This window comes from Saccharomycodes ludwigii, assembly GCF_020623625.1.
Source record: "Saccharomycodes ludwigii strain NBRC 1722 chromosome VII map unlocalized scaffold1, whole genome shotgun sequence".
Classification (NCBI taxonomy): domain Eukaryota; kingdom Fungi; phylum Ascomycota; class Saccharomycetes; order Saccharomycodales; family Saccharomycodaceae; genus Saccharomycodes; species Saccharomycodes ludwigii.
In genome coordinates this window covers 13,354-26,468 of record NW_025763369.1, presented here as the reverse complement: position 1 = coordinate 26,468, position 13,115 = coordinate 13,354, and the positions used below count along the sequence as shown (strand labels likewise).

The window sequence follows — 13,115 nt, the reverse complement described above, 5'->3', positions numbered from 1 at the left end:
CACAAGGTATCTGTATTTATTCCATATTTCTAATCCACTAGACATATCTGAAAACTGACACTAACACTTGGTCCTGTCACTTCGAGTACTATGGTGATGACTACAATTTTTATTTGAACCACTATCACTTTGGCCCTGCTGCTCTTTTTTTTGTGATAATTGGCTTCTTGTCCTTGCAGATGGTGGGTCATTGTATTGGGACATCATTGAAATGTCTTGTTACTGTTCACCACCATACTTTATGTTATCCACTTTCCCACTACCATATAGGAAGCTGGTGGGTAGATTTTTAGTCTTTTTAGCATGCATTTTATGGGGACCATGATCGATACTAAATGTAGTATCTAATGTTTCTAAATGTCTTGATATGACATCGATCGTGATGTCTTCAACCGTCTTATTAAAAGGTTTATTCAATTTTTTGATTATATATATATAATCCTTATCTTCATCTACATTTAGGCATCTTAGGGTTTCAAAAAAGAATGGGAAGACAATTTCTCATTTTAAATTCTCAAGTGGAAGCGATAGTCCGATTGTACGTAATTTTGTAAACCGGTGGACCAAGAGTGCGTCCACGCGAATATATAAAACAATATTTAGGGCGGATAAAAGTGTAGGCAAAACATGATCAATTCTTTATTCCGTAATCCTTTCTAATCCCTTGTCGGACAAATACGATAACCTTGGCCAAAATATATGAAAAACTTTGTATTCCTCATTTTTGTCATAAAACCTTGCATTTTCTCATTTCTCTATATAAATTCGTTCACATTATTAATAGGTTAAAAGCTTTATCACTAAAAAAAAAAAAAAAATTAATATCAGGGTTTATCAATACCTTTTTTTGTTTTAACGCCAAATCTTTTCCCTATACTAATTTTTAAATAAATTGGAATGAAAGCTTCATTAATACAACACGTATCATGTCCAGAGAAAAAGTATATGATAGAAATGTCACAAAATAACGTTACACAGTCTAAGAAAGATTATGAAACACTTCAAGACATTGATGCCACCAACGAAGGTGTATCTGAGACAACAATCGCTATTACAAATGCTAGTACCGCTCCTTTGAATGATTTGGAAGAAACCATTGTTGATAATTCTGTTAACAACACTGATACTATTCACACCACTGCCATCACTAGTACTGCCTTGGTTAGCAGTAACAAGAGGGAAAAAAAAATACCACTGAATTTGAATATACTGGGTTAACTGAATCACAAGTACTAACTTTGAGATGGTATCCAAAACATTCGGCACTAAACAGTAAATGGGAAACATGGACATATCAGGATTTCAAGCCAACATTAAAAAAAGAATTGGCAACTGAATTGTTAATTGGTAATAAGGATCTATTTTATTTCACTTGTAAACATCCTGGGTTTAATACTAAACGTTCATTAAAAAGAAAAGGACCATCAAATTCCGCCTTAACAAACCATCTTAAATTTGTGCATTTAGTTAATAATAAAAAATACCCAGCATCTTATCTGGCCAAAAAATAAGAAATAAGGGATAAATCTATATCGCAAAAATTAACAACATTACTAGTTAATACAAATTCACCAGTTGCTATTTTTGAAAATAGTGGACGAACAGGCAAATTAACACTTGAGGAACTTGCTAAAGCTGTAACGATTTGTCCATTTTGTATTCGCGTAAATATACATAATTTCATACTCTAGTAGCACAAATGAATGAAAAGTATGAAAAAAGGACGGTTTTAAAATTATTCACACCTATGAATAAGGAATTTAATATTGTTCTCAATTATTGAAATATTGACTTTAATGTTGATCAGTTTATTCAATGATTTACCACGAAGGTTATGGAAGACAATTCTATTCAAACAATCCATGATTATTGGACTTTAAGGACTGATGACCATTACGTAGCATTTAATGCACATTTTTTGAATAAGGCTAATTAGCTGCAAGTATTTTTATTAGGGTTTTTATCACAAAACAAAAAAACTTTGAGCACCAAGAAGTCTTTGAATATGGTAAAAAAAGAGTTAGGAAATATAAATTTTTATCCAAAAATTCCTTTTTTTTTTTTTTTTTTTTCTTTTTTTTTTTATTGTAAAATTTTTATGTATTTTCAAGATGACCCATTTTAAATTCCGTGGAAATAGTTGAAGAGTTAACGTTTTTTGTTACATTACATCAAATTTTATATTGCTATTTTTAAATCAGTGCTTTAAAAAAAAAAGACTTGTAGTATTATTTTTAATTATAAGCTTTATATAGATACAATCGCTATTATTATTATTGTTATAAACAAATATTTATCATTATAAATATTCAAAGCTCTGATAATAACGAAATATATTAGGTCTTTTTAAATAAAAAAATAACAATCATAAAAAAATCTCGACGAGGAATGATATATATATTATCTTAGTCATAGGTAAATATAAATATATATTAAATGAGCATTTATATTTTTGCTCAGTATTGTTTTAATAGCAAGTTTTTTTTTAAAACTTTTTATTTTTAATAAAAATAGAGGTTATTAAACTTAGTTTAACAGAAAGAAGTGTATGATTGTTACCTAAAAGACGAATCATTGAGATTAAAAATATATCAATCAAAATGTTCTATATATAATATTAAGTATTTAAATATTATAGAAGGGGAAAGAAGAATTAGTATAGAGTACTAAAAACACATATAATGCATGATAAACTAAATAGAAAAGATATGTTTAGTTATATGAGTTCAATTTTCCCCAATATTTTCTTTTTGCCAAGTTTTTAGAACGTTAATAACTTATAAATAAATATCAACATGGCCACTTATTAGATGCTATGTTACTATCACAAATTATAATATAATTGTAAAATCTGAATTTTTTAAAGAGGGATAATTTAATAGGAACTTGTCTAACTTTTATTTGTCAGCAGTGTTTGGTTATATTCTGATATAATCCACTAAACTGTTTGATGGGGAATTTAGTAGTTATTCCGATTCTTTGCATAATACTCATCTATATAATATCCGATTTTTTTTTCTTTTTCATTTAATTTACGCGCGCAAATAAATATCTCCGTGTGTGTTAATTTCTTAGTCTGTCTAATATTTTTTTTTTTTCCTTCATGCAGAACAGAAAAATGGAAAAGGAAAAAAAAATTATGTCGTATATAAAATGTTCACGCTTAAAAACAAAAAAAATTTTTTTTTTTCATTTTTGGAAAATGACGAACGGCACATCATCAAAAAAGAAAAAAAACAAAAAAGTTTGTTGAAAAATTATTAACAATATAAATATAATGGAACACTTTTCTTTTCATGTTTCTCGAATTGGTCAAAACCACACTATTTTCACAAAAGAAAGTTGGGGTATTTCAGAAACAAAAAGAAAATAAACTGTAAAATAACAATTAAAGCCGCAAAGTGATTATATATATAGTAAATATGTGATTTTTATTGAAATTTACTCACACAATTTAATTCTTTTATTCATGTTGAAAGCCTTTTTTAATTAACACTAAATAATTTAACCCTAATAAAAAAAAATTTTTTTTTAAGTGAAAACAATTAAAGTATTCTACATTCGTTCTGGTTAAAAAATCGAAAAATGTATACAAAATTGAAAATATAAATATTACATTATGATATTTATTTTACTGTATGATTTTTGTAAGTGAAAACAGACAATTGAAATAAAATCAATTGTATCTGAATTTTTTTTTTATCTTAAAACACAATGGAAATTATTTTTTTTGCGTTTAAAAAAATAAAACTAAAATTAAGATACAAATTGATTTTAAATTTTTAATAGATATAAAAAAGAAAATTATTATATAAATAGAAACATTTTTGAGTATTTAGTTTTTTTAATTTCTATTTTCAACATTTAATAATTCAAATTTTCCAAGTATAAATTAAATCAAAAAAATTCAAAAAAGAAAAACAACTTTTGGTAATTAACGGGAATGTTAACTAGTAATTATAAACAAGGGGTTTTAATATTAGTCCTTTTTTATTACAATGGTCAAAAAACATTTATGTCCAAGCAGCGGTTGATTCCAATGGTGGTTGTAATCCGATTTCAAAACCTAGTAATGGGTTTAAGGTGAGATGGTTTCCCTATAATATTTACGATACAACAACTTATACAAGTAGAGAATATATGGCATATGGCTATTATCAAAATTCAAAACCTTATCACGAGCAAAATGGTATTACCTCCGTCATAATTCAGTCAGGATTTCCTTGTCAATATAATGAAAATGATCCATCTCAGTACTACCTCTGTAACGGTGAACCTGATCAACAAGGAACAAATTGGCATTGTCCATATCAATATGGACATGATGCTACACTTTGTTATAATGATAACCAACTTCCTTACACTTTACCAGTAATTTTTGATTACAATACAACATTCACTAATTTTACAATGGAACTTACTGGTTACTTTTTAGCACCACAAACTGGTTCTTACACCTTTACATTAGGATATGTTGATGATTCTGCTGGCTTGTTGTTCGGCGAAAATGCATTTGGATGTTGTCAGCAAAATGATATTACTGCATCAACAACTAATTTTTTGGTGGATGCAATTAAAAATTGGCATGTGGGAATACAAAATTATGCTGTGGCTAAAATAACAATGAACGCTGGGTCATACTATCCAATAAGAATTGTATTTTCAAACGCAATTACTAAAGCAAGTTTGTTTTTTACAATAAGTTTGCCCGATGGAACTCTTCTTGATGATATGACCAATTATATATTTACCTTTGATGAAGAAGAGTCATATTGTCCAGCTGCTGAAGATGTTACCACCACATACACACCATGGACTGGCACATATACATCTACTATTGGTACTAGTTTAACCACCAGTATTGGATCAGATGGTATTCCAACAACCTCTACTATCTACACAGTTGAGACTCCAGAAGTTGAAGGTACTACTACTACTTACACACCATGGACCGGTACATACACATCTACTATTGGTACCAGTGTTACCACCAGTGTTGGTGCAGATGGTATTACAACCACCTCTACTATCTACACAGTTGAGACTCCAGAAGTTGAAGGTACTACTACCACTTACACACCATGGACCGGTACATACACTTCCACTATTGGTACCAGTGTTACCACCAGTGTTGGTTCAGATGGTATTCCAACTACTTCCACCATCTACACAGTTGAGACTCCAGAAGTTGAAGGTACTACTACCACTTACACACCATGGACCGGTACATACACTTCCACTATTGGTACCAGTGTTACCACCAGTGTTGGTTCAGATGGTATTCCAACTACCTCCACTATCTACACAGTTGAGACTCCAGAAGTTGAAGGTACTACTACCACTTACACACCATGGACCGGTACATACACTTCCACTATTGGTACCAGTGTTACCACCAGTGTTGGTTCAGATGGTATTCCAACTACCTCCACTATCTACACAGTTGAGACTCCAGAAGTTGAAGGTACTACTACTACTTACACACCATGGACCGGTACATACACTTCCACTATTGGTACCAGTGTTACCACCAGTGTTGGTTCAGATGGTATTACAACCACCTCTACTATCTACACAGTTGAGACTCCAGAAGTTGAAGGTACTACTACCACTTACACACCATGGACTGGTACATACACTTCCACTATTGGTACCAGTGTTACCACCAGTGTTGGTTCAGATGGTATTCCAACAACCTCTACTATCTACACAGTTGAGACTCCAGAAGTTGAAGGTACTACTACCACTTACACACCATGGACTGGTACATACACTTCCACTATTGGTACCAGTGTTACCACCAGTGTTGGTTCAGATGGTATTACAACCACCTCTACTATCTACACAGTTGAGACTCCAGAAGTTGAAGGCATTACTACTACTTACACACCATGGACCGGTACATACACTTCCACTATTGGTACCAGTGTTACCACCAGTGTTGGTTCAGATGGTATTCCAACTACCTCCACTATCTACACAGTTGAGACTCCAGAAGTTGAAGGTACTACTACCACTTACACACCATGGACCGGTACATACACTTCCACTATTGGTACCAGTGTTACCACCAGTGTTGGTTCAGATGGTATTCCAACTACTTCCACCATCTACACAGTTGAGACTCCAGAAGTTGAAGGTACTACTACCACTTACACACCATGGACCGGTACATACACTTCCACTATTGGTACCAGTGTTACCACCAGTGTTGGTTCAGATGGTATTACAACCACCTCTACTATCTACACAGTTGAGACTCCAGAAGTTGAAGGTACTACTACCACTTACACACCATGGACCGGTACATACACTTCCACTATTGGTACCAGTGTTACCACCAGTGTTGGTTCAGATGGTATTCCAACTACCTCCACTATCTACACAGTTGAGACTCCAGAAGTTGAAGGTACTACTACCACTTACACACCATGGACCGGTACATACACTTCCACTATTGGTACCAGTGTTACCACCAGTGTTGGTTCAGATGGTATTCCAACAACCTCTACTATCTACACAGTTGAGACTCCAGAAGTTGAAGGTACTACTACCACTTACACACCATGGACTGGTACATACACTTCCACTATTGGTACCAGTGTTACCACCAGTGTTGGTTCAGATGGTATTCCAACAACCTCTACTATCTACACAGTTGAGACTCCAGAAGTTGAAGGTACTACTACTACTTACACACCATGGACTGGTACATACACTTCCACTATTGGTACCAGTGTTACCACCAGTGTTGGATCAGATGGTATTCCAACAACCTCTACTATCTACACAGTTGAGACTCCAGAAGTTGAAGGTACTACTACTACTTACACACCATGGACTGGTACATACACTTCCACTATTGGTACCAGTGTTACCACCAGTGTTGGATCAGATGGTATTCCAACTACTTCCACCATCTACACAGTTGAGACTCCAGAAGTTGAAGGCACTACTACTACTTACACACCATGGACCGGTACATACACTTCCACTATTGGTACCAGTGTTACCACCAGTGTTGGTTCAGATGGTATTCCAACTACCTCCACTATCTACACAGTTGAGACTCCAGAAGTTGAAGGTACTACTACCACTTACACACCATGGACCGGTACATACACTTCCACTATTGGTACCAGTGTTACCACCAGTGTTGGATCAGATGGTATTCCAACTACTTCCACCATCTACACAGTTGAGACTCCAGAAGTTGAAGGTACTACTACCACTTACACACCATGGACCGGTACATACACTTCCACTATTGGTACCAGTGTTACCACCAGTGTTGGTTCAGATGGTATTCCAACTACCTCCACTATCTACACAGTTGAGACTCCAGAAGTTGAAGGTACTACTACCACTTACACACCATGGACCGGTACATACACTTCCACTATTGGTACCAGTGTTACCACCAGTGTTGGTTCAGATGGTATTCCAACAACCTCTACTATCTACACAGTTGAGACTCCAGAAGTTGAAGGTACTACTACCACTTACACACCATGGACTGGTACATACACTTCCACTATTGGTACCAGTGTTACCACCAGTGTTGGATCAGATGGTATTCCAACAACCTCTACTATCTACACAGTTGAGACTCCAGAAGTTGAAGGTACTACTACCACTTACACACCATGGACTGGTACATACAATTCCACTATTGGTACCAGTGTTACCACCAGTGTTGGATCAGATGGTATTCCAACTACTTCCACCATCTACACAGTTGAGACTCCAGAAGTTGAAGGTACTACTACCACTTACACACCATGGACCGGTACATACACTTCCACTATTGGTACCAGTGTTACCACCAGTGTTGGTTCAGATGGTATTCCAACTACTTCCACCATCTACACAGTTGAGACTCCAGAAGTTGAAGGTACTACTACCACTTACACACCATGGACCGGTACATACACTTCCACTATTGGTACCAGTGTTACCACCAGTGTTGGTTCAGATGGTATTCCAACTACCTCCACTATCTACACAGTTGAGACTCCAGAAGTTGAAGGTACTACTACCACTTACACACCATGGACCGGTACATACACTTCCACTATTGGTACCAGTGTTACCACCAGTGTTGGTTCAGATGGTATTCCAACTACCTCCACTATCTACACAGTTGAGACTCCAGAAGTTGAAGGTACTACTACTACTTACACACCATGGACCGGTACATACACTTCCACTATTGGTACCAGTGTTACCACCAGTGTTGGTTCAGATGGTATTACAACCACCTCTACTATCTACACAGTTGAGACTCCAGAAGTTGAAGGTACTACTACCACTTACACACCATGGACTGGTACATACACTTCCACTATTGGTACCAGTGTTACCACCAGTGTTGGTTCAGATGGTATTCCAACAACCTCTACTATCTACACAGTTGAGACTCCAGAAGTTGAAGGTACTACTACCACTTACACACCATGGACTGGTACATACACTTCCACTATTGGTACCAGTGTTACCACCAGTGTTGGTTCAGATGGTATTACAACCACCTCTACTATCTACACAGTTGAGACTCCAGAAGTTGAAGGCACTACTACTACTTACACACCATGGACCGGTACATACACTTCCACTATTGGTACCAGTGTTACCACCAGTGTTGGTTCAGATGGTATTCCAACTACCTCCACTATCTACACAGTTGAGACTCCAGAAGTTGAAGGTACTACTACCACTTACACACCATGGACCGGTACATACACTTCCACTATTGGTACCAGTGTTACCACCAGTGTTGGTTCAGATGGTATTCCAACTACTTCCACCATCTACACAGTTGAGACTCCAGAAGTTGAAGGTACTACTACCACTTACACACCATGGACCGGTACATACACTTCCACTATTGGTACCAGTGTTACCACCAGTGTTGGTTCAGATGGTATTACAACCACCTCTACTATCTACACAGTTGAGACTCCAGAAGTTGAAGGCACTACTACTACTTACACACCATGGACCGGTACATACACTTCCACTATTGGTACCAGTGTTACCACCAGTGTTGGTTCAGATGGTATTCCAACTACCTCCACTATCTACACAGTTGAGACTCCAGAAGTTGAAGGTACTACTACCACTTACACACCATGGACTGGTACATACACTTCCACTATTGGTACCAGTGTTACCACCAGTGTTGGTTCAGATGGTATTCCAACTACCTCCACTATCTACACAGTTGAGACTCCAGAAGTTGAAGGTACTACTACTACTTACACACCATGGACCGGTACATACACTTCCACTATTGGCACTACTGTATTTACTACCACTGGTACTGATGGCAAACCAACCACCTCTACCACTTACACAGTTGAGACTCCAGAATTTAATGGCGTTAGTACCACTTATACTTTTTGGACTGGTTCATTTACCTCAACTTATTTAACTACTATATTTACTACCACTGGCTCTAATGGATTGTCTACCACTTCCACTATCATTTACGTTGAAACACCAGGATTTGGTTATTTCAATACTACTAGCTCTAAATCATCTCCATTGACTACTATTCCAGGTACTACCTCTACTTCTGAAACTGTTTCTCCAGTTAATCCAACTACTGAGACATCTGGATTGCCTTCTAGTGTTACAAGAACTACTGTGATTGTTACATCTGGCAGAACTATAACCTCGACTATTGTCACATGCGATGCTACTACCACCACTGTTCCAAACAATAGCAACAACAATAATGGTGGTTCTAACAATTCCGGTTCCGAAGTTTATTCTGTTAGTTCTGAGACTTCCAATACACCAGTTACTGTTACTAAGACTAGTGTGTACACTACATCTGGTAGTACCATTACTGCTACTATCACCTCCACTATTGTTCCAAATAACAACAACAACAACGGTGGATCTGGTAGTTCTGAAACTGGTAATACACCAGTCACTGTTACCAAGACTAGTGTATTCACTACTTCGGGTAGTACCATTACTGCCACTATCACCTCTACTATTGTTCCAAATGACAACAACAACAACGGTGGATCTGGTAGTTCTGAGACTGCTAATACACCAGTTACTGTTACTAAGACTAGTGTGTACACTACATCAGGTAGTACCATCACATCTGTTACTACATCTACTATTGTTCCAAACAATAATAATGAAAATGGATCAGGTTCTTCAGGCAATGCTAGTGAATATGTTGAGACTATTTCTTCTGGTTCTGTTTATACCACTGTTACCAAGAGTGCCAATGGTAACTCTGGTAATTCCGACAATGTTATTACCAAGACCACATCTGGTGGCAAAGTTATTACCACCACTATTCAATCAGAAACTGTTTCTAGCACAGCTGCTATTGAGGTTCAAAGTATTCAATCTCAACCAGCATCTAGTGGATTAATTTCTATTTACCAAGCTGGTGCTGTTTCAAACAGAATATCTACCTTCAAGATGTTCTTTACTTTATTTGTTTTGTTTTTCAATTTATTTTAAGAATACTCTTGTGAAAATTTTTTTTTCGAATAGTATCTAATATATTTAGTTTATTTTTTTTTTTTAAGTTCGTCAGTTTTTTTGTATTTATTTTGTTCAGATTTCGTATTTTGTGTTTTTATTTTATTTTATAGTTCGTTCTTTTTATAATATCGAAGCAACTTAGTTTTTCATACCGTAAGTTGTTTTTATTTCTAATAAATTTTTTTTTTCTGATTATTTATTGATAACATTGGAATATTATTTTCTTTCTTGTTTCTCATAATAATTTTTTATTTTAATTCTTCTTCTATTGCTGAGTTCAAAAGTTTAATAATAACAGTAAAAAGAAGTGTCTTAAACTATGAAGAATAAGATAGATCTATTCTTTTGGGAGTAAATGCTCAATTAGTGGGTCAATTTATGTTGTGTTTTTTGAACCAATAATTACAAATTTATGAGTCTGCTTAGATTCTATAAAATCGATGTTTATTTGTAACATGATTGGTGATAAAGTTTCCCTTCATATATATTATTCTTTAGTTAACAAGCTCTATTTTTTGATTATTCCATAATTCAAGTGTTTGTTAATAATTAGTTCATATAAGTGCTTGCTTTATCACAATGTATAATTATAAGCTTATATCGAAAGACAAGTGTGAATATGCAGCAATATGCATTCCTTGTCAACAGAGTACTTGTTATATTTCATCAACTTTAGCGTATATTAAAAGAAAAAACATACAAGTCGAGATCTTGTAATATAGATAGAAATTTGGAAACAATATTGAATAGTATTTGATTCATTGTGTATGTCTAATTGAGATATTGTGATTCATTCATTTTAAGTTTGCTGCTATTTAGTGTTAATTGACAAAAATAAACTTCATTCTTTACATATAATGAATTGTAACATAATCCATAAAACAAAACAAACTTGTTATTGGAAACTAGTCTTAAATTTATTCATTGGGTTTTATCACATCTATTATTCTTATTGCAATATGTAATATTAAACTACTTAGTTTTTAGTTCTCGTTGCTTCATATGTTATCTGAATGCTTGAAATTATTTATGGTCTTGATAGTTACAATGACATAGTTTCTTTGGTAAATTTATAAAATATATTGGGTGAAAACTTGGTGCATTTCTAACTCTCCATAACTCTTGAAATAACTGGTGTTCAAATGCAATTTCACTTTCTATATTTTATGTTAGATAACATTTATTAAAGTTTTATTAATAAAATAACATTGTGAATTTAGAGGATATTTTTGAGCGAACGAAAAAAAAAAATTATTTCTTTGGCTGCAAAAAAAAAAAAGATTTTTTTCATAAAAAATGCTAAATATTTTTAAGCTGTGAATTACCAACAAAGTTAAAAAAAAAAACAGTTTGTTGATTATCAGAAATAACAAAACAAAACAAAACAAAACAAAACAAGTATTGTACACAATTTACAACAACTTACAAGAAATTAGAAAAGTTTTTGATCAAAAAACAGATATTCAGGTAGTATTTATAAAACCTATCAAAATACGAAATCATATCTACACTTTCAAAGAATGCTTCAACTAGATATATACTGATTGGAGTGAAGAAAAACAACACTATAAAGGGGCTGTTTATTATTATTTTGTTATTCTAGTGGATAACCATTGCGTGTTTGTTGGAATCATAATGACTGTACTGGAGTAAAGGACCATATTGTTACTAATAAGCACACATCAATATTTACATGTCATTTAAAGTATAAGTGGTGTATAACTGATTAAGCATGATAAAAGTTTAAAAACAAAAGATACACTGAAAACACAAAAAGTGCCTATTTATTGAAGTATCAATTCACAAATCAATCAAATAACAAATAAGGTTATACTGTGCGATCTGACACCTGAATACTTTTATTATATTTAATTTTTTATTCCAACACTGTGGACATGTAAAGCATTGGTATTACCACTTATAACTTCGTTTCTAATTATTATTTTAAAAAAGTGGGTTAGTAATAAGGCTTTTCTTTTTATTCTAATATCCTACTAGATCTAGAACTTACAACACACATACTCGGTTTATATCTACTGAGTGTATACCAAACATTACTATATTTAAGAGTATTCAAAGATTCAGTGATATTTATGAAGACCAGCTGTTGCATACATAAAATCTAAATGTGCATGTCGATTTATATATTATATTCATCAAAAAAAGGTTTATTACAAAATGACATTATATGATTAGTATGGAATTTGAAATTCTGATTTAGTTTGAAATGAGCTTCTTTTTTTTTTCCCCCCCTAATTACAGGAGTAACACAAGTATTACTATGGAATATTGTATCAATATATTGGGAGATATGTTTAAATGGACAACTGAGTAAGTAACTAGTTTATTTGTGATTTATTGTGTGACTAACATGAGTTGGTAAGAAATGGCTTACTATTAGAAAGAGAAGGATATTTATTTTGACTAAAAGCAAGGGCATTGCAAATAATATAATGAAACATATATTTTGTTACATTTTTAGGCACTTCACAGTACTGAATCTTAATTAATAATTACAGTCTATTTTGTTCTATATGTTACCAATTCAATCATTTGAAATTAATGAGATCATCCAATTGTGGAAATGCAGTAGTGATCTT

At 33.9% G+C, this 13,115-nt stretch overlaps 2 protein-coding genes across 2 annotated transcripts; both read left to right on the top strand.

Annotated features, from left to right (window-relative positions):
- Nucleotides 1-897: 897 nt before the first annotated feature.
- Nucleotides 898-1,218, top strand: SCDLUD_005340 (uncharacterized protein; the record flags this gene model as incomplete). The annotated part of the gene is made up of 1 exon (XM_046081501.1): nucleotides 898-1,218. One exon carries the CDS (start codon nucleotides 898-900, stop codon nucleotides 1,216-1,218), a length of 321 nt encoding a protein of 106 aa, XP_045932578.1.
- Nucleotides 1,219-4,140: 2,922 nt separating this feature from the next.
- On the top strand, nucleotides 4,141-10,491 carry SCDLUD_005339 (uncharacterized protein; the record flags this gene model as incomplete). The annotated part of the gene is made up of 1 exon (XM_046081499.1): nucleotides 4,141-10,491. One exon carries the CDS (start codon nucleotides 4,141-4,143, stop codon nucleotides 10,489-10,491), a length of 6,351 nt encoding a protein of 2,116 aa, XP_045932577.1.
- Nucleotides 10,492-13,115: the final 2,624 nt, after the last annotated feature.